Here is a 27,811-nt window from a genome sequence, read left to right on the forward strand (position 1 = left end):
CCCCTGACTTCCTCCTTAAATCCACAATTATCTCCTGGTTTTGCTAATGTTGTGTGCAAGGTTGTTGTCATTACACCATTCAACGAGCTGATCTATCTCCCTCCTGTACACTTCCTCATTGCCATTTGTGATTCTGCCAACAACTGTGGTCTCATCAGGAAAACTTGTAGATGGCACTGGAATTGTGCCTGGCCAGACAGTCATGGGTGTATAATGAATAGAGCAGTGGGCTAAGCACGCATTCTTAGGGTGTGCCTGTGTTGATAATCAGTGAGGAGGAGATGTTGTTTCTAATTTGTACTGACTGTGGTTTTTCAATGAGAAAGTCAAGGATCCAGTTGCAGAGGGGGGTACAGAAGCCTAGAGTCTGTATTTTATAGCACAGCAAGAGGCCATTCAGCTCACAATTCCTGTTCTGACCCTAATGCCTTGGGGAAATGCTTCCTAGAAGTCTACATTTTCCATAACCCTCATTATTTTTATATATTTCTACTGTGTCCCATTCTAACATCCCACGCTCCAGGGAGAACAGACCCAGCCTTTCCAGGCTCTCTTAACCAAACTGGACTGTTCCAGGCAACATGCTGGTCAATCTCCTCTGTTTCCTCTCCAGCAGGATTACATCCTCCTGATAGCATATGTATGCGGAGGGAGTGGACCCTGCCGAAGGCATACCATCATTGGATACTGCTGGGGGGAACAGCCTATCAGGGATGAGTTGTGGGGGTCAGGTCTCTGGCACAGGGACTGCCCCTGAGGCTCAGAAGGGAAGGAGGGATAAGAACAGGGTAATTGTGGTTGGGGACTCACTTGTCAGAGGGACGGATAGGAGGTTTGTTGGACGAGATCGGGGATCCAGGTTGGTCTGTTGCCTCCCTGGTACTAGGGTCCGGGATGTCTCTGATCGAGTTCACATAATTCTGCAAGGGGAAGGAGAACAGCCAGAAGTCGTGGTCCATGTGGGGACCAATGACTTAGTTAGAAGTGGGGATGAGGTCCTGATAAAATTAGGCAGGAAGTTAAAAAACAGGACCTCTAAGGTAGTAATCTCTGGATTGCTACCAGTGCCACGTGCTAGAGAAGGTAGAAATAGGAGGATGTGGAGGATGAATGCGTGGCTCAAGAGTTGGTGCAGGGGGCAGGGGATAAGATTTTTGGATCATTGGGATCTCTTCTGGGGAAGGTCAGACCTGTACAAAAGAGACAGACTCCACTTGAACTGGAGGGGGACCAATATCCTGGCAAGCAGATTTGCTAGAGCTGTGGGGGAGGGTTTAAACTAGTTTGGCAGGGGGGTGGGGAGCAGAGTTTGCGAGCAGTGTCTAGGATGCATGGCCACCTAGTTAAGAATGATAAAGATAACAAAGGAAGGATGGAGGTTAAGGTAAAAGGTAGAATAGGGAATATATGTGAAGGTCATTCTCTGAAATGCATGTACTTTAATGCAAGAAGCATAGTGAACAAGGTAGATGAGCTTCGAGCATGGATTGGCACTTGGAATCATGATGTGGTGGCAATTAGTGAGACCTGGCTACATGAGGGTCAGGACTGGCAACTAAATATTCCAGAATACAAATGTTTTAGATGTGATAGATCAGGGGGTAAAAAAGGGAGAGGAGTTGCTCTGCTTGTTAAGGAGGACATTACTGCCGTGAGGTGGGAGGATGGTTTGGAGGGATCGTCCAGTGAGGCTGTTTGGGTGGAATTGAGGGGTGGAGGAGGCATGAGGGTGCTAATAGGGGTGTATTACAGACCACCAAATGGACCAAGAAAATTGGAGGAACAAATTTGTAAGGAGATAGCATATATGTGTAATAAACATAAGGTAGTGATCATGGGAGATTTTAACTTCCCTCACATTGATTGGGATACCCATACATTTAGAGGGCTGGATGGGCTCGAGTTTGTCAAATGTGTACAAGATAGTTTTCTTAATCAATACGTAGAGGAACCGACTCAGGACTGTGTAATACTGGATCTCCTGTTAGGGAACGAGATAGGTCAGGTGTCTGAGGTTAATGTTGGAGAACCAATTGGGTTCTATTAGTTTTAGGGTAGTTTTAGGGAAGAGCAAAGAAGGGCCTAAAGTTGAGGTTCTGGATTGGAGAAAAGCAAATTTCGAAGGAATAAGAATGGATTTGGGGAGTATTGAGTGGGACATGATTTTTTTCAGGAAAGGATATAAATGAAAAATGAGAATATTCAAAGAAGAAATTTTGAGGGTACAGAGTAGATATGTCCCAGTGAGGATCAAAGGAAAGGTTGGAAATCATAGGGAGGCTTGGTTTTTGAGGAATATTGGAAATTTGGTTAGGAGAAAGAGGGAGGTGTACAAGAGGTATAAAGAGCAGGGTGATGAGAAATTGAAAGAGGACTACAAGGAGTGTAGAAAAAATCTTAAGAAAGAAATTAGAAAGGCCAAAAAGAGGCACGAAGAGGCTTTGGCAGACAGAGTAAAAATAAATCCAAAGGGTTTCTATAGGTACATTAAAAGTAAAAGATTAGTGAGGGATAAAATTGGACCCCTTGTAGATAGTGAGGGTAGGCTGAGTGAGAAGTCAGAGGAGATGGGGGAAATTTTAAATGATTTTTCCTCGGTATTCACTAGCGAAAAAAATATTGTACCAGTTGAAGTAAAGAAAAATAGTGGGGAGGTCATGAATCATATAAGGATAACCGAGGAGGTAGTAATGGCTGTGTTAAAAAAGATAAAAGTGGACAAATCTCAGGGTCCGGACAAAGTATTCCCAAGGACACTCAGGGAGGCTAGTGGACAGATAGTGGGGCCATTAACAGAGATATTTAGGATGTCACTGGTCACGGGGGTAGTGCCAGAGGATTGGAGGGTGGCGCATGTGGTTCCGCTGTTTAAGAAAGGGTTCAAATGTAAATCTGGGAATTATAGGCCTGTAAGTCTGACGTCTGTGGTGGGCAAGTTGATGGAAAGTGTTCTGAGGGATGGCATTTACAAATATTTGGAAGTACAGGGATTGATAGGTAGTAGTCAGCATGGTTTTGTCAGGGGTAGATCATGCTTAGCAAACCTTATAGAGTTTTTCGAGGGGGTTACGAAAAAGATTGATGAAGGGAAGGCTGTGGATGTTGTCTGTTTAGACTTTAGTAAAGCTTTTGACAAAGTTCCCCACAGGAGGTTAGGTAAAAAGGTGGAGGCATTAGGTATAAATAAAAAAGTAGTGAAATGGATTCAGCAATGTTTGGATGGGAGGTGTCAGAGAGTAGTGGTAGAAAATTGTTTGTCAAATTGGAGGCCGGTGACTAGTGGAGTTCCTCAGGGTTCGGTCCTGGGTCCACTATTGTTTGTTATATATATTAACGATCTGGAATAAGGGGTGGTGAATTAGATAAGTAGATGATACAAAGATTGGTGGTATTGTGGATAGTGAGGAAGATTACCGTAGCTTAAAAAGAGATAGAGGAAAGCTAGAGAATGGGCTGAGAAATGGCTGATGGAATTTAATACGGATAAGTGTGAAGTGTTGCATTTTGGAAAGGCAAATCTAAATAGGTCATATGCATTAAATGGTAGACAATTGAGGAGTGCAGAGCAACAAAGAGATTTAGGAGTTATGGTAAATAGTACCCTCAAGGCTGATACTCAGGTAGATGGTGTGGTGAAGAAGGCATTTGGAATGTTGGCCTTCATAAATCGGAGTATTGAATTCAAGAGTAGGGAGGTTATGATGAAATTGTACAAAGCATTGGTGAGGCCAAATTTGGAGTACTGTGTACAGTTTTGGTCACCAAATTATAGGAAGGATATAAACAAAATAGAGAGAGTGCAGAGAAGGTTCACGAGAATGTTGACAGGATGTCCGGGTTTGAGTTACAGAGAAAGGTTGAGTAGCCTGGAGATTTTTTCTCTGGAGCGTAGAAGATTGAGGGGGGATTTGATGGAGGTGTTCAAGATTTTAAAAGAGATAGAGAGAGTCAATGTGGATAGGCTTTTTAAATTAAGAGTGAGGGATATTCAAACCAGAGGCCATGGTTTGAGATTGAAAGGGGAAAATTATAAGGGGAACTTGAGGGGAAATTTCTTCACGCAGAGGGTGGTTGGGATGTAGAATAAACTTCCGGCAGAGGTGGTTGAAGCAAGGACATTATTTATGTTTAAGGAAAATTACATGGAGGGGAGAGGATTGGAGGGGTATGGATCAGGTGCTGGTCAGTGGAACTAGGAGGGTGGGGATTTGTTCCAGCATGGACTAGTAGGGCCAAACTGGCCTATTCTGTGCTGTATATGGTTATATGGTTATATCACTAGACACATATTCCCCTCTCCTCCTTCCACAGGGTCCGCTCCTTCAGTGACTACCTTGTCCTCTCCTTCCTCCCCACCAATCGTCGCTTTGGGACCTACCCCTGTGACCGCAGGAGATGCTCCACATGCGCCCACACCTCCTCAGCACCATTCAGGGCCCCAAGCAGTCCTTCCAAGTGAAGCAACATTTCACTTACGAATCTGCAGGGATCACCTACTCCATCCAGTGCTCCTGTTATGATCTCCTTTACTTTGGAGAGACTGGGTGCAGTCTAGGAGATCACTTTATTGAGCACCTCAGCTCTGTACAATGTCCGCTGCAGTAGCGTGGATCTTCCAGTGACCACCCTCTTCAATTTCCCATCCCATTCCCTTGCTGAGATGTCTGCCCGTGGTCTCCTTTACTCCTAGACTGAGTCCACCTGCATATAACCGGACAGCATTAATATCGACTTTGCTGGTTTTCATTACGCCCCCCCCCCCACTTCATCCCTGTCACCTTCCCCCAGCTCCGTCTCTCCCATCCCTGTCTCCTTTCACAGACATGATCAATTCTCACCTTTCTCTTTATCATATCCACTGAGCACCTTTTGTTGGCCTGGATTCCTTCCTCCCCTGGCCCAGCATGGTCTGAATTCTGAGATCCTGCTTATTGGCTTATTCTGCTTTTTCCTTGAAGAAGGACTCAAGCCCAAAATGTCAGCAAAATATCTTTGTCTTTTATGGATGTTGAAAGACCGGCTGAGTTCCTCCAGCATTTTGGTCTGATTTTACATTGTGCTCATACCTTGATGAAGGGCTCAAGCCCGAAACATTCGTTACATTTCTTTACTCAATAAAGTACCCTGTTTGGCCTGCTGAGTTTCTCCAGGATTGTGTTTTTACTTCAGTCAAGGTGTCTGCAGCCTGCAGTGTTTGACCGCTGTCTCTGTATTTATGTGCCAGTTCCCCATCACCTTCAATTCTTTGATCTTTCAAATATTTGACTAGATCTGGCCTACACTGGCCTCGGTGGGGGAGGGATAGAGGATTCCTCTGACAGAAGGAATTTCTACACACCCCAGTTTTTAATGGCCCTTTGGGCAAGACTCCCCCATTAGTAAAAGCATTTCTGCCTGATGAATTTTGTGGGAACTTTGAAACAAGCTTTACTGTTAAAATAGAAAATGAAAAGGTTTAATGTTGAAATGAAAGGGCCAGTAAATGATTGACAGTTTCAGATCCACCTCTGGGTGACAATTGGCTGTGCTTGGCTGCTTCCCTTTCACCTAAGTGGTTGGATTCCTTGAGGGTGTGGTGGGTCTCCTGTCTGGTATAAAGCAAGGAAGGAGGGTGGGGTGGTGCCATTGAGTTGTTTTGCCCTGTCTTGTAAGGTAAGAGAACGATGAAGGTTCTGATTCTACCTGTGAATGGTGTTTGCTTGGGCGTGGTTTGAGTCCGTTTTGTTTGGTTTGTGTTGTGGAATCTGAGTGATTTGGGAGCTGTGCTTGTGTCTCACTGTAAAACGGTGCTTCTCTCTGTTTCAGTCACCTCCTGCTCACTGTAAACCATGGCCGAGGATGAGATTGCTGCGCTGGTGGTCGACAATGGGTCTGGGATGTGCAAGGCTGGGTTTGCAGGGGACGATGCCCCCAGAGCCGTGTTTCCCTCCATCGTGGGGCGGCCTCGGCACCAGGTGAGTGCTCTCAGCTGAGTGATTCCACTTGTGTCCCTGTCTGTGAGTTAACTTACTCTCCTGTCTAAAGTGTTATTTGTGCCTTGTAAACCACAGCCTATTCAAGTATGTATATGTTTGAGAGGGGGTCCCTCTGTGCAATGTGGCTGTGTCCTTTGGACTGAATGGTCATCTGGTAAAATAAGAAGGGCTGATCACTTTGGGGTTATAAATGCCCCTCAGTAGTTGATGGGAATTCGAAGAGCAAATATGTAGAGAAATCACAGATAGCTCCAAAGATATTAAAACTGTAATAGATAGCTTTAACTTCCCTGATATTGAATGGGCCTGCCCCAGAGATAAGGGTTTAGATGGAGTAGAATTAGAGTGTCCAGGAAAGTTTTCTCAAGCATTATGGAGGTGGTTCTACTAGAATGGGGCAACTCTACTCCCTTTTGGGAGATGAGGCAGGACAAGTGACAGTAGGGGGAACACTCGGGTCCTTATCTGAGGTTTCATTTGCTTGCGGTCAACCGTGGTCCGAAAATATTAAATAGGTAATCCAGAAATAAACAATTCATAAGTTTTAAATTGCACGCTGCTCTGAGTAGTGGGGTGAAATTGTGCGGTGTCTCACCCGGGATGTGAGTCATCCCTTTGTCCAGCGTATCCACGCTGTATAAACTACCTGCCCATTAGTCAGTTAGTAGCCGTCTTGGTTATCACAACGACATGGCCTATAAAGGGTTTGGCACTATCCGCAATTTCAGGCATCCGCTGGGGGGTCTTGGATAAGGGGGTTCTACTGTACTGTACCACAACTGAAATGTCGGTTACCCTTTACTTCAGTGTGACCTGCTGAGTTTTTCCAGCATGGCTCTGTGTTGCTCTCGACCCCAGCATCTGCAGTCTTTCCAGTTTAACTCCAGCAACCACAATAGTTACAGTAAGAATTATGTGGTCCGCAAGTTGAAGCTCTAAATTGGGGCCAGGTATATTTTGACAAGAACTTGCCAGACATCCTGATACCTGCAAACAATCTCTTTCACCTTGCCTTTATAAGTGGTAAGCATTTGAAAACTAAGGATGGGAGAATGTGGGGGGATTATTTACCTGTGAAGACAAGGGTGGTGGATGCTGTGATTGTAGTTTAATGCACAAGTGCTGGAGAAACTTAGCAGGTCGTGCAGCATTCTTGGTGGTAAAGCTATTTAACCAGCGTTTTTTCATCAAGGAACAAGGTGCCTGAATAAAATGGGGAAGGGACTGGTCATCAGGCAAAAGGTTCTGGGTGAATATGGGTGGGAGGGCACAAGGTGAGGTGATCGGGGGAGGATAGCTGAATGGAGAGGGAAGGGTGTGGGGATTGGGAGGAAAGGGGAGGTGAGGGGGGGGGGGACAGAAACCTGAGACATTGATGTTAATGTCATCCTGTTGGAGAGTCCTCAGACGGAATATTAGGTGTTGTTTCTCCAATTTGCCGTTTCCTCCATCCTATTTGGCCTACTATTTCCTCCGTAACTTTCCCAAACAGAACTGGCCTGGCATACTGCAATATTTTCTGCTCTTGCCTCACTTGTACCGTAATACTCTCCTGTTTCCTTCTCCCACCCCCCATCCCCCATCCAGTCCCTTCCCACCCACATCCAAGACTCTATTCGTCCTCTCCACCTCTTTGAAAATTGGCCCCCAGCAGCTCACCCTTCAACCCATCCATTCTCCATCAGGCCCACTGTTTCTTTTCTGGATGCAGAACCATCCACTTGATCTTCCAACACTCTCCTCTGCTTGGTCGAACTCTTCCTTAGCCATAACAACTCTTCCATCTCCGACTCTTCCCACTTTCTTCAGATCCATAGGCACCAGCTACATTGGCCTTCTTGTATGTGGATTGGTCCCCATTCCAGTAGTACTCTGTCACCACTCCCCAACACCTCCTTCACCATGTTGATGGCTGCATTGGTTCTGCCTCTTGTGCCTTGTACAATTTCAACAACTTTAGTGCCGAAATCCATCCTGCTCTTTAATTTACCTGGGCTGTTTCTGACACCAGATTCTCCTTTCTGAACTTCTGTCTCCATCACAGGAGATAATTATGGATATCTACTTCAAACCCACTGACCCCATAACTACCTGGTTGTACTCTTCCCATTTGAGTCTTGTAAGGATGCTGTCTATTTCCCCTAATTCCTCCCTCTCTGGCACATAGAACCATAGAATGTTACAGCATGGAAAACAGGCTATTTGACCCTTCTGGTCTGTGCCAACTAATAAAATTAGCTCGTCCCATTGACCTGCTCTCATTCCATAACCCTCCAGACCCCTCCAATCCAGGTATTGATCCAATTTATTTTTACAACTCAAGATTGAATCTGCATTCACCTCATCTATTCCCAAGACAAGACCTTCTACTCCAGGATGTCAGAAGTGTTCTGAATCAAGGTGGACTTCCCATTGTAAATATCCATATCTCCACTATTTCTAGTGGTTCTACCCTCACTCCTTCCTTTCCGCACCACCCACCCTCCCAAGCAGAACAAGGACAGAGCCACTCTAGTCCTCACTTTCCACCCCACCAGTCTCTTCATCTAGCACATTATCCTCCGACAGTTCCATCAACTTAAGTGCCATCCCACCAGCCCTCTCCACCCTATCTCCTTTTTGCATGGATCAGTCTCTCCATGACTCCATGGGTCACTCTTCGCTCCCCACTCACCCTACCACTATCTCAGGCACTTCCTGCTGTAATCACAGAGAACCCAGCACTTGTCCATACATCTCCAACCAGGTTCCACTACGCCTGGTATACTTGGTGTGGCCTCCTCTACATCGGTGAACTGGGTACCCACTTCTCTGAACATCTGCACCCTGTCTGCAGGTCTAAGGGAGAACTCCTTTTTCTCTTCTGCCCTATCCATATCCAATTATCACCTTTTATCTGATGGTCTGTACTCCTCCCCCCTGCCCTTTTCTCCCTTCTCCCCAGCCTTTTTAATTCGGGCGCCTGCCTGCTTTTTGCTCATACCTTGAAGAAAGGCGTGGGCCTTTCTTTACCTCCTGTGGACGCTGCGAGAGCTGCTGAGTTCTTCCAGCATTTCTGTGTTTTTACTGCCAACACAGCGTCTGCAGACTCTCATGTTTCAACTCTCAATAGCCAACCATTTCACTTCCTCCTTTATTCACAATATTTTTATTAAATTTAACACAACAATCCATACACAAAATATTAAAAAAGCAAGGCAGAATTAATAATATGTACATAATATAAAATTAAACTAATTACACACTCTGCCATATTTTAAATTCCATCCCTTATTATTAAATGTGATTATCTGTTAAAATAATTATACATATAAATCAATTAAATTTTTCTTTGGCTTGGCTTCGCGGACGAAGATTTATGGAGGGGGTAAAAAGTCCACGTCAGCTGCAGGCTCGTTTGTGGCTGACAAGTCCGATGCGGGACAGGCAGACACGATTGCAGCGGTTGCAGGGGAAAATTGGTTGGTTGGGTGTTGGGTTTTTCCTCCTTTGCCTTTTGTCAGTGAGGTGGGCTCTGCGGTCTTCTTCAAAGGAGGTTGCTGCCCGCCAAACTGTGAGGCGCCAAGATGCACGGTTTGAGGCGTTATCAGCCCACTGGCGGTGGTCAATGTGGCAGGCACCAAGAGATTTCTTTAGGCAGTCCTTGTACCTTTTCTTTGGTGCACCTCTGTCACGATGGCCAGTGGAGAGCTCGCCATATAACACGATCTTGGGAAGGCGATGGTCCTCCATTCTGGAGACGTGACCCATCCAGCACAGCTGGATCTTCAACAGCGTGGACTTGATGCTGTCGACCTCTGCCATCTCGAGTACTTCGACGTTAGGGATGTAAGCACTCCAATGGATGTTGAGGATGGAGCGGAGACAACGCTGGTGGAAGCGTTCTAGGAGCCGTAGGTGGTGCCGGTAGAGGACCCATGATTCGGAGCCGAACAGGAGTGTGGGTATGACAACGGCTCTGTATACGCTTATCTTTGTGAGGTTTTTCAGTTGGTTGTTTTTCCAGACTCTTTTGTGTAGTCTTCCAAAGGCGCTATTTGCCTTGGCGAGTCTGTTGTCTATCTCATTGTCGATCCTTGCATCTGATGAAATGGTGCAGCTGAGATAGGTAAACTGATTGACCGTTTTGAGTTTTGTGTGCCCGATGGAGATGTGGGGGGGCTGGTAATCATGGTGGGGAGCTGGCTGATGGAGGACCTCAGTTTTCTTCAGGCTGACTTCCAGGCCAAACATTTTGGCAGTTTCCGCAAAGCAGGACGTCAAGCGCTGAAGAGCTGGCTCTGAATGGGCAACTAAAGCGGCATCATCTGCAAAGAGTAGTTCACGGACAAGTTTCTCTTGTGTCTTGGTGTGAGCTTGCAGGCGCCTCAGATTGAAGAGACTGCCATCCGTGCGGTACCGGATGTAAACAGCGTATTCATTGTTGGGGTCTTTCATGGCTTGGTTCAGCATCATGCTGAAGAAGATTGAAAAGAGGGTTGGTGCGAGAACACAGCCTTGCTTCACGCCATTGTTAATGGAGAAGGGTTCAGAGAGCTCATTGCTGTATCTGACCCGACCTTGTTGGTTTTCGTGCAGTTGGATAATCATGTTGAGGAACTTTGGGGGACATCCGATGCGCTCTAGTATTTGCCAGAGTCCTTTCCTACTCACGGTGTCGAAGGCTTTGGTGAGGTCAACAAAGGTGATGTAGAGTCCTTTGTTTTGTTCTCTGCACTTTTCTTGGAGCTGTCTGAGGGCAAAGACCATGGGAGTAGTTCCTCTGTTTGCGCGAAAGCCGCATTGTGATTCTGGGAGGACATTTTCGGCGACACTAGGTATTATTCTATAACAAATCACATATCTTAATAAGGTCTTAAAAAATGGATATTATACAGGATAATTATAATTAAACCAACAAATCCATTTATCTAAAAGAAAAAGAAAAAAGAAGCCCTAAATCTGAAACTAATCTACCCCCTCCTTCTAATTAAGGTTACAAAAAAAAAAGATGGATCAGGCCGCGACCTCTGGATGTCGGACGGATCAGCCCCAGGGCACCCAAATCACCTACCACTGGCAACGATAATAATATGTAGTAAATGGCCCCACACCTTGTCAAACTGAAACTTTTTCTCTTTAGTGCTATACCTGATCTTCTCTAAGCTTAGATATGACGTGACATCATTCAGCCACGGGGCATTATCCTGTTTCTACACGGACGTTGATCCATTTTGTGAAAAGTGTAAGATTTTTGAAGCCTCGCTGATTCATATGTTTTGGGAATGTCCTAAATTAGAAAGTTAATGGCAGAATATTTTTAATTCTTTGTCAATGACTTTTAAGATTAAGTTAGATGCCCTGCTTGGTTTTATCATCATCTTAAGAGAAAGTTGGAGCTTTGAGCAGGTTGATGGGCAGACGAGCAACTTTAATGAAATGGAAAGATGAACTCTCACTGACTTAATTATTTCACTTCCTACACGGTACATCTGTCCTCAACCTCATCCATTACAGGGGTGAGGCCAAACGTAAACTTGGGAAACAACATTTTTCCTACTGGACAGCCTTAAACCCAAAGGCATGAACATTGATTTCTTTTCCACCTCCATTTAGTTACACTGTTTCTTTAACTACTCCTGTTCTTTTCTTGTTAATCATTATTCCTCCAGCCACCACCACCACAGCGGCCTCTCCCTGTCTCTCCACCTCCCTCATCTTCTGTCGATATCTGATCACCTCTTACAGGTTCTTCCACCCCTTGATTCTGTTGATGTCTCCCTTTCCCACTTTAGTCATGATAAAGGGTCCCGACTCAAAACGCTGACTGACCATTTCTCCCCATGGACGTTGCCTGACCTGTTGAGTTCCTTCAGCAGCTCGTTGCTTGCTGGAAAGAATAGGCTCCATTTGTGTGGAAGCGCGAGAGATGGGTGTGGTCTTAATTTAATATTTTGAATTTGTATTTATTGTGGAGATGGTCATAGAAAATATTAGGGGAAATAAATAGTGAAGTCTTGGCACATAACCATATTACAAAGGAGGGACTGGATGTCTTGAAGCAGTTGAAGGTGGATAAATCACTTGGGCTTATCCTTTGTCTTTGGGAGAAGCTAGAAAATAAACTGCAGTGACCTGGCAGAGGTATTTGCATTAACTTCAGTTACAGGAAAAACCCTCCCCACTATCGAGTACATCTACAGGGAACGCTGCCATCAGAGAGCAGCAGCAATTATCTAGGATCCACATCACCCACTTCCACACGCTCTGTTCTCACTGCTGCCATCAGGAAAGAGGTGTAGGTGCCACAAGACTCGCACCAGCAGGTTCAGGAACAGATGCTACCCCTCCCCCACAGATTCCTCAACGACAAACTTGATCAGGGACTCATTTAAGGATTCTTACCTGCACTTTATTGATTTTCTTTTTTATTCTCTCTGTCTTGCACAGTCAGTTTGTTTACATTTGTTATCTGTTTACAGTTCTTTATTTGTTTATATGTTTACGCTGTGTACAGTTCATTTTTTGCACGACCAATAAGCAGTAATTCTGCCGCACCCGCAGAGAAAAGGATCTCAGGGTTGTATGTATGTACTCTGACAATAAATCTGAAATCTGGCAGAGAGCTGTTGGACTGGAGGATGGCTCAATATCAGAACAGAGAATCAGAATTTGTTGTCATGAACATGTGTCACAAAATTCATTACAGGAATGGATATTGCTATAAATTACATTTAAAATATAATTAGTGTACAAGTTCAATGAGTTAAATTTTATCCCTCTACATGTGATAAGTGTACAACTCAGGAAGGTCCTTTATCTTATATGTTTTGAACATCTCCCTCCCTTTGTAACTACTGGTAAGAGGTATTTAGTACACTTTCTTTAATTCTTGATACGATTCTCTCTCCGAGCCCTTTTAGACTATTTTTGGAGTGAATAGACCAATGGACTTAAAATTGACTCCAACTCAATCCCATGAAGAAACTTTTGCTTCCCTGATTGCGAGGAAGCTCATTTTACTGCAGTGGAAAGATGTTGTCCCTCCAACACATACACAATGGTTGTTGGATTTGATGGCATCCCTCTCTCTAGAAAAAAAAAAATTTTAAATTTTCTTCTCTTTGGGGTTCCTTTCAATTATTTTCAAAATTTAAAGATCAATCATTTTTAGTCCTTAATTTTTTTCCTTTCCTTTTTTTGAACCTATTAGTATTGAAATTAGTAGTTGATGCCTGACTTTGCAGAAATCGCTCAGGTTGAGGTTAAAAATTAGATTAGCAATAGATGGCTTTTTCCTTTCTTTCTTTCATCAGTAACATGGATCATGTGTGTCATGGATCACACATGTCTTGTTTTCTGTTAACGTCTGTGATTCTATTTTATCTACGCAACTTGATTTTTTTTAAAAAAAAGAATAGAAAGATTGAAAACTAAGTAATTAGTGTAAAAGAGAAAAAAGTGAGGCTCATTGTCCATTCAGGAATCTGATGGCGGAAGGGAAGAAGCAGTTTTTGGAAGCTCGTCTTCAGGCTCCTGTATCTTCTTCCTGATGGTAGCTGAGTGAAGAAGGGCATGGCCTGGGTGGTGGGGGTCCTTGATCGTAGACGCTGATTTCTTAAGACTGTTTCTTGTAGATGTCCTTCATAGAGTGGAGACTGATCCCCTTGATAGTGCAGGCCGAGTTCACAACTCTATGTTGCCTTTTCCTGTCCTGTGCATTGGCATCTCTGTACCAGACAGTGCTACACCAGACGCTACACCTGTAGAAATGAGCAAGAGTCTTTGGTGATGTACCAAATCTCATGAACTCCTCATAAAGTAGAGCTGCTGGCAAGCCTCCTTTGTGATTGGATTGACAGATCTTAAGAGATGTTGACACCCAGGAAATTGAAATTCATTTTAAATTTTTTTTATTTAATATGTCACAATATAACCAATCTCTAACAATATTTACACAAACTTTGTACATATATATATTATATATATACATAGTGACTTTTTCCATTTTCTCCCCAACCCCTTTCCCTTCCACCCCCCCCCCAACAAATACACAAGGAAAAAGTGAATCACACAATATTTCAAAGAGACGCTCCCTTTTCTTGTTATTTTAAATTTTCTTTTCTCTTTCAGTTCTGTTTTTTTTCTTCTCTCTACAGAAAATGAAATTTTTAACTCTTTCTTCTGGTGACTCCTCGTTGAGGACCAGTTCATATTCTCCACATTTATCCCTCCACAATCAGTTCCTTAGTTTTGCTAAAATTCAGTGTAAGGTTGCTTTTTAAAATTTTTTAACATTTTAAATTAAATTTTAAATTTTAGACATACAGAATGGTAACAAGACCTTCCGGCCCACAAGCCCATGCCATCCAATTGGCCTACACCCCTGGTATGTTTTGAAGGGTGGGAGGAAACCCAGGAAAAACTCACGCAGGATTTGAACCTCAGTCCCGTTTGCTGGCGCTGTAACAGCGTTGTGCTAACTGCTATACTAACCATGACACCTCTCTAAACAGCTTGATCTATCTCACTCCTCCATGTGCCACACTCATGTCTTTTATTAAAGAAGAGCTACAAGGACAAGCCAGGGAACTACAGGGGAACAGAACATAGAATATTACAGTACAGGCCCTTCGGCCCTTGATGTTGTGCTGACCTATTTATTCCTCCCAAATACTAATACTTCTTGGCTCTTAGCTCTCTTATTTTTATTCCATCCATATGCCTGTCGAAGATTCTCTTAAATGCCCCGAATGTTTCAGCCTCCACCACCATCCCCGACAAGACATTCCAGGCCCCCACAACCTTCTGTGTAAACAAATAAATAGATAAAAATACCCCTGTTGCCTCCCCAGGAAAGCCTAGAAGATTGAGGGACGGAATCCTTCCACATTTGTAATGGCTTGGACTGATTAGGAATAATTGCCACTGCTTTGAGTGTGGGGAAATGATGTCTCTCATATTTGAGATTTTTTTAAGAGGATTGACAAGGGTGTTGGATTTTCTTAAGGCTTTTGATAAGGTCCCACATGGTGGGCTGGTCAGGAAGGTCAGATCACGTGATCCACGATAAGCTAGCCAATTGAATAAAGAAATGGCTTTGAAGACAAGAGTCAGTGGTTGGCAGTAAAGGGTTGTTACCCATATTGGGGCCCTGTGATCACTGATGTGCTCCAGGGATTGGTGATGGCTCCACTACTATTTATCTACATTAACGATTTGGATGTCATGCGGTTAGCATGGTTGATAAGTTGAATTGGTGATATAGTGGAGAGCGAAGGTTATCTGAGATTACCATAGGATCTCAACGAACTAGGAACATGGGCCAAGGAATGGCAGATGGAATTTAAATTTTAAGAATAAATTTGGACCAACTGCACAGTAACAGTCCCTTCTGTCCCATGAGCCTGTGCCACCCAAATTAAACCCAATTGTCCCCAGTACGTTTTGAAGGGTGGCAGGAATCTGGAGCAACTGGAGGAAACCCATGCAGACACAGAGAGAACATAGAACAGACTACACAGGTAAACAATGTGGTGAGGAAGGCTTTTGGCATGGCTTGGCTTCATTGTGCAGGGCTTTGAGCTGGGATGTCTCTACAACTGTCTGTCCATGGTCTCATGACATATTTGTCCATGGTCTCATGCACTGCCAGACTGAGACCACCCACAAATTGGAGGAACAACACCTCATCGTCTGACTGAGAACCCTCCAACCAGAAGACATTAACATCAACTTCTCTGGCTTCCGTTAAACATCCTCCCCCCCCCCACTTCTTCCCCCTCGTCACCTTCCCCCAGCTCTGTCTCTCTCCCTTTTCCCTCTTTCTCCTTTCACACAGCCAAAACCAATTCTCACCTCTCCCATAGTCATAAACAATTAACACTTTTTGTTGGTCTGGAATCTTAGCCCTAAGCCCACAGATAACAGATTTCCTGTTATCTGCTTTATTTCTATTTTTTGAAGAAGGGCTCAGGCCCGAAAGGTCAACAATATGTCTTTATCTCCTGTGGACGCTGCAAGACTGGCTGAGTTTGTCCAGCATTGTGGTGTGTTTTTACTCCAATTACAGTGGCTACGGACTTTGTGTTTCACTTTTGACCCTACAACTGGACAAGACATCGGTGAGCCCACAATAGTATTGTGTGCATTTCTGGCCACCCAGCTACAAGAAAAGTATCGATAAGATGAAGAGGGTGCAGGCAAGATTAACAAGGATGTTATCAGAATTAGAGGGCTCGAGTTGTAAGGAAAGATGAGTTAGGCTGCAACTTTTCCCCCTTAAGTGTAGAAAGCTGAAGTGTGACTCTGTAGAGGTTTATAAAATCATGAAAAGTTAGTCTGCCTTTTTCGAAGGTTAAAGGGACTTGAGGGGAAACCTCTTCATGTGGATTGTTGTGACTTTATGGAATGAGCTGCCAGAAAAAATGGCCCAGGTTGGTATAATGGGAATACAGAAAAGACATTTCCAACTGGTACATGTTCAAGAATGATTTGCAGGGAATCAAATTAAATGCAGACAAGTGGTACAAGCTCAGATTGACAAGTTGCTCAGCAGAGATAAGGGATGGGTTTCCATGCTGCATGGACAATGTAGTGGTTAGTGAAACGCCTTTACAGCGCCAGCGATTGGGACTGGAGTTCAAATCCCGCACTGTCTGTAAGGAGTTTGTACACTCCCCGTTTCTGTGGGTTTTGGTTTCCTCCCACCGTTTGAAACGTACTAGGGGCTGAGGGTTAATTGGGCATAAATTGTGTGGCACTGACTCGTGGGCCGAAATGGCCTGTTACCATGCTGCATTTCTAAAATAACTCTTACGATATTTTTCCCGCTGGTTTCTGTTCAATTTCTGGGAAATTGAAATCTGGACCTCTGCAGTTGAGATCTGCCTGGCCACTTCCTTCCCTTCAGTAGAGTTCCCCTTTCTCTACCCCCCTGCCTGTTCCTGCTCTTCCCCTACTCTGCCACTCATTTCGTTAAGGCTGGCATGGCCTGTGTTTCAGGCCCAGTTTTCCTATCTTTCATAATCAGGGTTGTGTGCATTTCTCTCTGCATGTTTTGGGAAGTTTACTTGGGAAATTAATTTATTTCCAAATGAGGGAGGTGTTTTCAGCAGGGGAGAGGGTCCAAATTGAAGAGGTGCAGCTGGCAAAATGGTTGCTTCAGCACAGACTGGGTTCACTCCTATCCTTTGGTGCTGTCTGTGCAGAGTTTGCCTGATTTGTGTGGGCTTTCCTCAGGTGTTCAGTTTCCTCTCTTGACCAAAGACATTAGGTTTCCAGGTTAATTATAACCCTAGCGTATAGGTCAGTGGTAAAATGTGAGGTGAGCAAATTATATGAGTGTAGCATTGGTGTAAATGGATGATGGTCGCTATAAGCCCAATGGGCTCAAGGGCCCATCTCTCTGCTGAATCTCCTGGGCTCTCCCTCTTTCCCTCTTCCTGAAGTGAGCTATATTTGTTGCACTGTGTGGGCAGACAGGGCCACTGTATGACAACATGACTGATGTGCTCTGTTGACCTCACCAGGCAGTACATTATGTCCTCGCAAGACCAGCCATTCTCCACGTTTTTTTTCGGCTATTCCGCCCTCCCCACCCCCTACCCCAGGACACTGCTCCCTTCCCTTCCCCGTACTTCTCTCCTCTTCTTTGGCTTGGCTTCGCGGACGAAGATTTATGGAGGGGGTAAAAAAGTCCACGTCAGCTGCAGGCTCGTTTGTGGCTGACCAGTCCGATGCGGGACAGGCAGACACGATTGCAGCGGTTGCAAGGGAAAATTGGTTGGTTGGGGTTGGGTGTTGGGTTTTTCCTCCTTTGCCTTTTGTCAGTGAGGTGGGCTCTGCGGTCTTCTTCAAAGGAGGCTGCTGCCCGCCAAACTGTGAGGCGCCAAGATGCACGGTTTGAGGCGTTATCAGCCCACTGGCGGTGGTCAATGTGGCAGGCACCAAGAGATTTCTTTAGGCAGTCCTTGTACCTTTTCTTTGGTGCACCTCTGTCACGGTGGCCAGTGGAGAGCTCGCCATATAATACGATCTTGGGAAGGCGATGGTCCTCCATTCTGGAGACGTGACCCATCCAGCGCAGCTGGATCTTCAGCAGCGTGGACTCGATGCTGTCGACCTCTGCCATCTCGAGTACCTCGACGTTAGGGGTGTGAGCGCTCCAATGGATGTTGAGGATGGAGCGGAGACAACGCTGGTGGAAGCGTTCTAGGAGCCGTAGGTGGTGCCGGTAGAGGACCCATGATTCGGAGCCGAACAGGAGTGTGGGTATGACAACGGCTCTGTATACGCTTATCTTTGTGAGGTTTTTCAGTTGGTTGTTTTTCCAGACTCTTTTGTGTAGTCTTCCAAAGGCGCTATTTGCCTTGGCGAGTCTGTTGTCTATCTCATTGTCGATCCTTGCATCTGATGAAATGGTGCAGCCGAGATAGGTAAACTGGTTGACATGATTATCCAACTGCACGAAAACCAACAAGGTCGGGTCAGATACAGCAATGAGCTCTCTGAGCCCTTCTCCATTAACAATGGCGTGAAGCAAGGCTGTGTTCTCGCACCAACCCTCTTTTCAATCTTCTTCAGCATGATGCTGAACCAAGCCATGAAAGACCCCAACAATGAAGACGCTGTTTACATCCGGTACCGCACGGATGGCAGTCTCTTCAATCTGAGGCGCCTGCAAGCTCACACCAAGACACAAGAGAAACTTGTCCGTGAACTACTCTTTGCAGATGATGCCGCTTTAGTTGCCCATTCAGAGCCAGCTCTTCAGCGCTTGACGTCCTGCTTTGCGGAAACTGCCAAAATGTTTGGCCTGGAAGTCAGCCTGAAGAAAACTGAGGTCCTCCATCAGCCAGCTCCCCACCATGACTACCAGCCCCCCCACATCTCCATCGGGCACACAAAACTTCTCTCCTACTGACTACACAAATATATTTGTGTTATTAGAGGTGAAAAGAAAACAAGGCATTTACTTAAATGTTCTGTGGCCCCCAGGGGAGAAGGGGGGTGAAGGACCCCACTTGGGAATGACTGCTCCAGACCAAGGTCTGGGTTGAACTGGGCTGTTGATAATGAGCAGTTGTCCTCTTCATCTCATTAGTGCCTTCTACACTAAGATGATCCTGGCAGCCCACATCTTAGGCTGATTACAAATAGTCGTGCAGCACAGAACAAGCCCTTCAACCTAACTAGTCGATAGCGACCAAGTTGGCATTCTGGACTAGTCCCATTTGCCATCATGTGGTGCATATCGTTCCAAGACATACGTCAGTTGAAATGCTGTATTTACACATGGTTCTACAGTTTCTGGCAGCTTAGCAAGGCATTTGACAAGCTCATGCATGGTGGGTTGGATCCAAAATTTAGGAATGGGAGGCAGTGGTTGGTGGATGGAAATCTGTGACTAATGGTAGATGCAAGGATTGGTGCTGGACCTTTTTGATTATACTAATAGTTTGAATGTGAATGGAGAGTTGGGTGAGCCAATAGCAGGTGGAATTCGGAGGCTTGGTCATACTGCACTCAACCAAGGCCCTTCGGCTGCCATGTCTCTGCCAACCCACACCTCCCTTTCTGCAATAATTTTATCTGAACCCATTATATCCTCCCTACTTTCTCATCATCTATTGGAAGTAAAACAGGAAAGTCTGCAGACATCGCGGTTGAAGTAAAAACACAATGCTGGAGAAACTCAGCAGGTCACACAGTGTCCTTTATAGAGCAAAGGTAAAGATGCAGAACCGCGGTTTCAGGCTTGAGCCCTTCATCATTTTAGGCTGGCGTCTGCACGACTGTAAAAGTTGTTGATGTCTTGATGAACACCATAATATCTGGGATACAGGCTGCAGATTAACTGCTGGTAAATGGGATTAGTATAGATGTGGATTTGGTAGATGGCATGGACAAGATAGGTTGAGTTGCTGACATTGTGAGGTGGATGTAAAAATGTCCTGGGGAGACTATAATGGAATCTGGGAACATTTATCTTATTTTGTAACAAAAGTTCACAAAAGATGGTCTGGTTTTCAGTGGTCATCCTCACCCTATTAATTCTAAATTCATTTTTTGCAATCTCTCCTTTCTAGGGTGTGATGGTGGGAATGGGTCAGAAAGACAGCTACGTTGGTGATGAAGCCCAGAGCAAGAGAGGTATCCTGACCCTGAAATACCCAATTGAGCACGGGATTGTGACCAACTGGGATGACATGGAGAAGATCTGGCACCACACCTTCTACAATGAGCTGCGAGTGGCCCCAGAGGAGCACCCTGTCCTCCTCACGGAGGCTCCACTCAATCCCAAAGCCAACCGGGAGAAGATGACCCAGATCATGTTTGAGACCTTCAACACCCCAGCCATGTATGTTGCCATTCAAGCTGTGCTGTCCTTGTACGCCTCTGGCCGCACCACTGGCATTGTGCTAGATTCCGGAGACGGTGTGAGTCACACCGTGCCGATCTACGAAGGCTATGCCTTGCCACATGCCATCCTGCGTCTGGACCTGGCTGGCCGAGATCTCACTGACTACATGATGAAGATCCTAACAGAGCGTGGGTATTCCTTCACAACCACAGCAGAGAGGGAAATTGTCCGTGACATCAAGGAGAAACTGGCCTATGTGGCCCTAGATTTTGAAGCCGAGATGCAGACGGCCAGCTCTTCATCATCCCTGGAGAAGAGTTACGAGCTCCCTGATGGCCAAGTCATCACCATCGGCAATGAGCGTTTCAGGTGCCCAGAAACCCTCTTCCAACCCTCTTTCATTGGGATGGAATCTGCTGGGATCCATGAGACCTGCTTCAACAGCATCATGAAGTGTGATGTGGACATCAGGAAGGATCTGTACGCCAACACAGTCCTGTCTGGTGGAACCACCATGTTCCCAGGGATTGCTGACCGGATGCAGAAGGAAATCACAGCCTTGGCTCCCAGCACCATGAAGATTAAGATCATTTCTCCACCGGAGAGGAAGTATTCAGTGTGGATCGGAGGCTCCATCCTGGCTTCTCTCTCCACCTTCCAACAGATGTGGATCAGTAAGCAGGAGTACGATGAGTCCGGTCCCTCCATTGTCCATCGCAAGTGCTTCTAATGACCCTGGTCATGTACACTTTGCTGTGGCCATCAGTGTTCACCACCTCCAGCCCCAGTAAACCCTGCCTTTGATTTCATGCACATTTCATTATTTCCCCAACCCCTGATGCCTTTGCAGTCTGTGCCACCAAGATGTAGAATTGCTTGTGTGAGTGTTTTCATCTGTAACAGATGAATAGGCATTATTGGTTGAGCTATCAATGTCTCTGACAAAACATCTGAGCTGAAATTGACCTTCAATTTTGTATCTTGCAATTGTCAGATTAACTAACATTTTGAATAAAAGTGCTTTACCAATAAATCCCTCTTGTGTTGTATTTGAGCTTGAACATCAGTGACAGAAATTAGTTCAGTTTCTTTATTTTCTCCAAAGAAGTCTCTCATGGAGGGTCTGAACCAGCGGTTGAATTGACAACAGCCTCCCCTGAGGTCAATGAGAGCAGCCAGTTCCAGTATGTTGAGCTTTGCAAGTGATGCATTGCAATGGCTTGAGCCAGGCTTGCCTATCGGGAGGGTGTTGAGCCTTGTGGCATTTTTCGTGTTGCTCTACATATTTATCTGTGGCAGCGGAACCTGGGTAAAGGAACTGGACCAAGGGATGGCAAGAGGCCCGAGAGCAGTTGGGTGTTCAGTCCCTGAGAGGCGCAGGGGTTAATTTCTTCTCCAGTACAATAATTAGAAGTACTGATATTCCCTGTGCACACATTGATCTTGATGTGTTGGTTACACTGCACTCCTGAGGAACCCAATGGCTTGGTGAACAGGAAGGAGATGAAGCTGAGAACTCGTCCTGAATGTGCTCCAAGGTCTGGAATACTGGCTGTTTAATCAGACCTTTTTAACACCCTTCTCTTCTTTACCACTACTCCATATCTGGGGCTGTTTCAGAACTCTTTCACTGATGTGCCCACATCTCACCCTGACAGTTCAGGGTTGGGACTGATTTGGTATGTCCCTGAAGGTTAAGGTAAAGTCCACCTACATCTACTGATGCTGCAGGCCCTAAAGCTGAGCATCCTGCTGCCTGCCCCAGCAGAAACTACAGTAAGCTGCTAAAATAATATTTACATTTCCTGAGGAGGTGGTTAAGACCATAAGTACAGAGTAGGCCTTTCAGTCCTTTGAACCCATTTTGCCATTCTATCATGACTGGATCCATTCTCCCACTCACCCCCATTCCCCTCCCTCCTCCCCATAACCTTTGATAGATGTCTGAATAGTCACAGTATGAATCTCTGTCTTAAATATACCCAAAGACCTGGCCTCCACGGCCACCCGTGGCAGCAAATCCTAAAGGTTCACCACTCTCTGTCAAAAGATATTCCTCCACATCTCTGTTTTAAACGAGTGCCCTTCAATCCTGAAGTTGTGCCTCTTGTCCTCGACTCTCCCACCACGGGAAACAATTTTTGCCACATCTACTCCGTCCAGGCCTTTCAACATTCAAAATGGTTCATTGAAGCCCCCGCCCCCCCCCCCCCCCTTCTTCATTTCAAATCCAGTCCCAGAGCCGTCAAACAGTCCTCATTTGTAATCCCTTCATTCCAGGAATCATTCTTGTATGTCTTCTTTGAACCCTCTCCAATGCCAGCACATCATTTCTTAAATAAGAAGCCCAAAACTCAGGATTCACGATTCAATTTATTATTATTGTAATAAAACCGTGTCCTATTACATGAAATTGCTTTTGCCTGTTGTAAGGCAGACGGATTCGCTACTGACAGAAATTGCCTGAAGCGCCTTTTACAGTCAGAGAAAAAGAAGCAGAAGAGAGACCCCCCCCCCCCAAAGTCCCCGAACGTCTATAGATTTGTCTTCAGCCCTTCCACAGTCTCCGCAGCCGCACAAGAGTTGAGTCCAGACCATGGGTGACCCAAGCTCCAGATCTGAACCTCTGACATGGCCGGAGACCCTTCAGTGTCTCTGGAACCCCCTTGCATCCCGGCTCCCATACCTGGCATCCCCTTCAGTCAGTTTCAAGCCAGTCTCCAGCAGCCACAGCCTGGCGTGAGACCCCCGACAGCAGTCTCCACAGCCCCCAGCCTCCGTGGGTTCCTTGCCTCAAGTCATCAGCAGCCGCCACCTGCGCGGGTCTTTCAGCCACAGAGCCCCCCTCACTGGTCCGCTGCCACAGTTACCGGCCCATGGGTCGTCTCCTCAGCTTCTTCTCAGATGGGGGAAGGTCTCCTCATCTTCTGGTGCCCTGCACCAGTTCTTTGTTCCCCTGGAGTCTGCAACGTAGTCTGCTGCTGAGCATGGGTACCTCCATCTTGGTCAGGATTTTAAATAAAACTACTGTCAGCGAAACTGTAGCCTGTACTCCATGTAGGGACTCACCAGGGCCTTCTAAAGCCTCAAGTTCACATCCTTGCTCTTGATAAGAATGCTAACATTTGCTTTCTTCACCACTGACTCAATCTGGACGTTAACCTGAAGGCAGGCACTCACAGATGGAGCTGTGTGTTTAAAGCACATCGGGCTGAGCACGGTAAATGGGTTTCCTGGCAATGGACTCTTGATGGCAAGGTTGGCTGAACTGATGGGCTTTCTTGAATATTTGTAATTTTCCGAACTTAAACAGTTATCAATGTTGTCAACATTTCTGTTAACAACATCGATTATAGTTCCTAATTATCATTTCTAGACCAGGTTTTCTGTAGAGTTCAAGCTTTTTCTGTCCCTTCCTCCCCCTCCCACCCCCACTTACACCCTCCACATTTAACACTTAACCAACCACCGTTACACACAACTTTCAGGTTGTTCACAACCAAGGTTTGAAACATATATCAGGGGTTTATGGGTTGTCACGTCACAGCAGCCAGTGCTCAGGCTGTTTTCTTTCTCTTGACTTTTCCTGGTTAAAATGGGATGGACCACCACTCCCCCCCACCCCCTCCCCCGCTGATGGAGGGATAGATGGGGAAGGTAGGGAGGCGCAATGGTTGACACTATAATTGTGCTATGGAATTTAGATATGGTTGCCAAATTTTCAAGAAAGTGTTATACTTTTTTCTTAAGTTGCAGAGCCCACCTCACTGACAAAAGGCAAAGGAGGAAAAACCCAACACCCAACCCCAACCCACCAATTTTCCCCTGCAGCCGCTGCAACCGTGTCTGCCTGTCCCGCATCGGACTTGTCAGCCACCAACGAGCCTGCAGCTGGCGTGGACTTTTACCCCCTCCATAAATCTTCGTCCGCGAAGCCAAGCCAAAGAAAAGAAAGAAGTAATGTTCTCCACATTTGAAGCATTGGTCCTGATGATTCTCATTTAGATCTGTTCAATTTTTGTGGCATCAGGCACAGTTGGTGCTGAAAACGGTTTTGCACCAGCCTGTACTGTGCATTAATAATTGCAGTCATGTTGGTCCCACACAGGTCGGTCCAGCACCGCTCATCAATCGATATTCCTAAGTCTGACTCCCACCTCTGCCTTGATTTATGATGGCCTGGTTTGGATCCTTCCATTTGGAGCATGAGATACATTACTGAGATAAACTTCCGTGTGTTCCCCCTTCGAATCAGGCCTCTATGTCACTGCATGCTGGTAGGGCCATAGTTGGACATATTTTGTCCTGTACAAGAGATCTTATCTGAAGATAGCAGTCAAATAACATCTTATTTGATCATTTATACTTATTTCTAAGTTGCTTAAATAACATTAGTTGCCCCACTCATAACAGTCCTCTACGCACCTGATGCCATTATGGCCCCAGGTGTTCAGGACCTTGTTACCCACCATCAATGGTATTTAGAGTCAGGGGTGTTTTTAGGTATAGCCCCACTATGGCTCCTACATATTGGTTAATTTTATTACAAATGAAGATTATTTGTTTTAATATGGGACTGCCTTTTATCACATATAACAATTTGGAGTCCCATTTGTAAATAAAGTCCTCTGCTACTCTCTCACCCACCAAGTGCAAGTCAATTTATGCCCAGGATGGTACACCTCCCTCCTCAAAGAGTGAGGTGATGTATCTCAACTGGGCTGCCCAATAATCTTTCGTAGTCCACCCAGACTGTAATATCAGGTCAATTTTACCATAGAGACCCTGACTACCTTTCCGTTCCATAGAAATGTCCTTATTTGTGAGAGCAAATTTTGGAAGAATCCCCAGGGCAGCGCCACGGGCAGTGTCTGGAAGAGGTACTGAAGCCTTGGCAACACATTCATTTTAACACAGTTGACCCTGGCCACTAATGTTATGGGCAGGGACATCAAGCTATTTAGGTCCTCCTTGATTCTCCCAAGCAAGGATGTATAATTTAGTTTATATAAATAATTCACGTTATTGTCTATCAAATGTTTGATCCCATTTCTACGGCCACTTTAAATTACTTTTTCTTGATACTAACTATAATCCCCCTTAGTAAGTGGCATGGCTTTGCTCTTGTCCCAATTCGCCTTATACTCAGAGATCTCCCCATAGTCCTCCAGAGTTGAGCGCAGCTTGGACGAGTTTGTTGGGGCTTTCAGATATATCAGTATGTTGTCGGCAAATAAATTGATTTTATGTTCTTCCTGTTCTAAGACCCTTGATGTCTGGATCTTGACAAATGGCTTCAGCCAGTGGCTCCATGGCTAGTACGAACAGGGCTGGAGATAGTGGGCACCCTTGTCTACTTGATCTTGTCAGTGAGAAAGCTGGAGAAATTTGTCCATTGGTCACAACTTTAGCCTTGGGTGCGTGGCACAGCGCCCTTACCCACTTTATAAAAGTTGGCCCTAGCCCAAATTTTTCCAGCACTTTGAACAGAAAATCCTACTCCAATCTGTCAAATGCCTTTTCTGCATCCAGGTCCACAGCTAAACCTCTCGTTTCTAGTTTGTGCCAGAGGCATTATACTCAACAGTCTGTCAATGTCATCCGCTGCCCGCTTCGTCTTTATTTATTAGTTTTGGCAATTTGCCGTGGCTTTGGCAAGTATTTTATAATCTGTGTTTAATGGTGAAATAGGTCTCAAGGAAGATGGCATTAGTCGATCTTTGTTTTTTTAAGGATCGTCGTAATGATCGCTGTCGAAGAACAGCTCGTTTTTCAACTCCATTACTCTGTTGTTTAAACATGGGCATTTCTGAGAGGGATAATGATACTGGAGAACCTGAATCCGGTGTAAGGATAGTGTCTATCATGGGAACCATTTATCGATACCTCCATCTCATAGTCCATCAAGTGTGCATTATAATTTGTTAGATGATTGCCATAGAACATTACAGCACAGTGCAGGCCCTTCAGCTCACAATGTTCTGCTGACCTATATGAACCTTCTCCACAACACTCTAACCCTTCTCTTCTTGCCCATAACCCTCCATTTTTCTTAGATCTATGTCTCTATGTAAAAGTCTTTTGAATGACCCTATTGTGCCAGCTTCCACCACCACCCTTGGCAATGAATTCCAGGCTCCCACCACTCTCTGTATATAAAAAAAAGAAAAAAAAATCACTCTCTGTGTAAAAAAAACATCTGTGTCCCCATAACTTTCCTCCATTCACCTTAAACAGACGCATCTGGTATTGGCCATTGCAGGCCTGGGGAAAAGGGTTGACTTAAAAACATAGAAATGCTGGCAGAACTCAGCATGTCTCGTGATGTTCATAGGAGGGAAAGCTATAGAACCGATGTTTCAGGCCTGAGCTCTTCTTCGAGGCATTGGTTCTTATTAGAAGTTGTTGGCTGTTCGTTCTATTTATGCCCCTCATAATCTTGTACACATCTATTGCATTGATTCTCTTCCTCCATTCCTCCAAAGAAAAAATTCCTGGCTTGCTCATCCATTTATCGTATGTCAGGTTCTCCAATTCAGGCAACATCCTGGTATATCGAGTTAAACAGGATAGCCTGGATGCTGGGATTGTAGTGCAATGCATAGAAGTGTTGGAGGAATTCAGCATCCATAGGACTTTAAGGGTGGCCCATGTTTCAAGCCTGGCGCCTTCATCAAGGCCCAAAACATTGCTCACCCTTTACTTCCTATATGGTGCTCTGCGACCTGCTGAGTTTCTCCGGCATTTTGGTGCATTGTGCATCCCGGTAAATCTCCTCTGCACCCTTCCACATCCTTCCTTTAATGAGGCGAGCAGAACTGGACACTGTATGCTAACCGGAGTTATACAGACCAGCAATACTATTTTATGAACTTAATTCCCCAGCACACCATAGGCCTTCATAACCACCCTATCTACCTGCGCAGCAACCTTGAGGAGTCCTTGGACTTGGGCCCCAAAGTCTTTTGTCGCTCCATAACTGTTACGAACTCCATCTTACAAAATGCCTCACTTAACATTTTTCTGGATTATGCTCCATCTGCCACTTCTCTACCCAGCTCAGCATCCTATCTATATCCCATTGTAACCTACCCCAATGCCTTCTACCTTATTTCAACAGGATGTTCAGTGGATGTCTAACATGTTTCCTTGTCCTTGAAACCTTTATTGAGAAAAGATCATTTAGGGGAATACCGAGGTGCAGCTGGAACAACAACAGCTCCAGTATTCAGGTTTCGATCATGACCTTCGACACTGTGCGTGGAGATTGAATGTTCTCCCGATGACTGTGTGTTTCCTTCTAGGTGCTGCACTTTCTCCCACATCCCAAAGTTTTATCACAAAATTGCCCCCAATCTGTTGGTGAGTAAATGGGGAGAGCTGATAGGAATATGGGAGAAGAGAAATGTTACAGGACTTAGAACACTACAGCACAGTACAGGCTGTTTGGCCCTCAATGTTGTGCCGACCTATATATTCCTTTCAAAATAAA

The 27,811-nt window shown here is 45.3% G+C and overlaps 1 protein-coding gene across 2 annotated transcripts in view; it reads left to right on the plus strand.

The window, feature by feature from the left end:
- Positions 1-21,352, plus strand: part of LOC138755874 (actin, non-muscle 6.2-like) — a 33,355-nt gene extending 12,003 nt beyond the window's left edge. Inside the window, exons 1-3 of one of the 2 annotated variants that reach the window (XM_069922619.1) lie at positions 5,582-5,652; positions 5,806-5,954; positions 20,045-21,352. In XM_069922619.1, coding sequence (XP_069778720.1) covers positions 5,829-5,954; positions 20,045-21,049 — 1,131 coding nt within the window. In that variant the 5' untranslated portion in view covers positions 5,582-5,652; positions 5,806-5,828 and the 3' untranslated portion in view covers positions 21,050-21,352. Of the gene's footprint in view, positions 1-5,581; positions 5,653-5,805; positions 5,955-20,044 lie in introns of those variants that run through there. The other variant, XM_069922620.1, reaches the window with a different exon arrangement.
- The last annotated feature ends 6,459 nt before the right edge of the window (positions 21,353-27,811 follow it).

This window comes from Narcine bancroftii, chromosome 2, assembly GCF_036971445.1.
Source record: "Narcine bancroftii isolate sNarBan1 chromosome 2, sNarBan1.hap1, whole genome shotgun sequence".
Taxonomy (NCBI): domain Eukaryota; kingdom Metazoa; phylum Chordata; class Chondrichthyes; order Torpediniformes; family Narcinidae; genus Narcine; species Narcine bancroftii.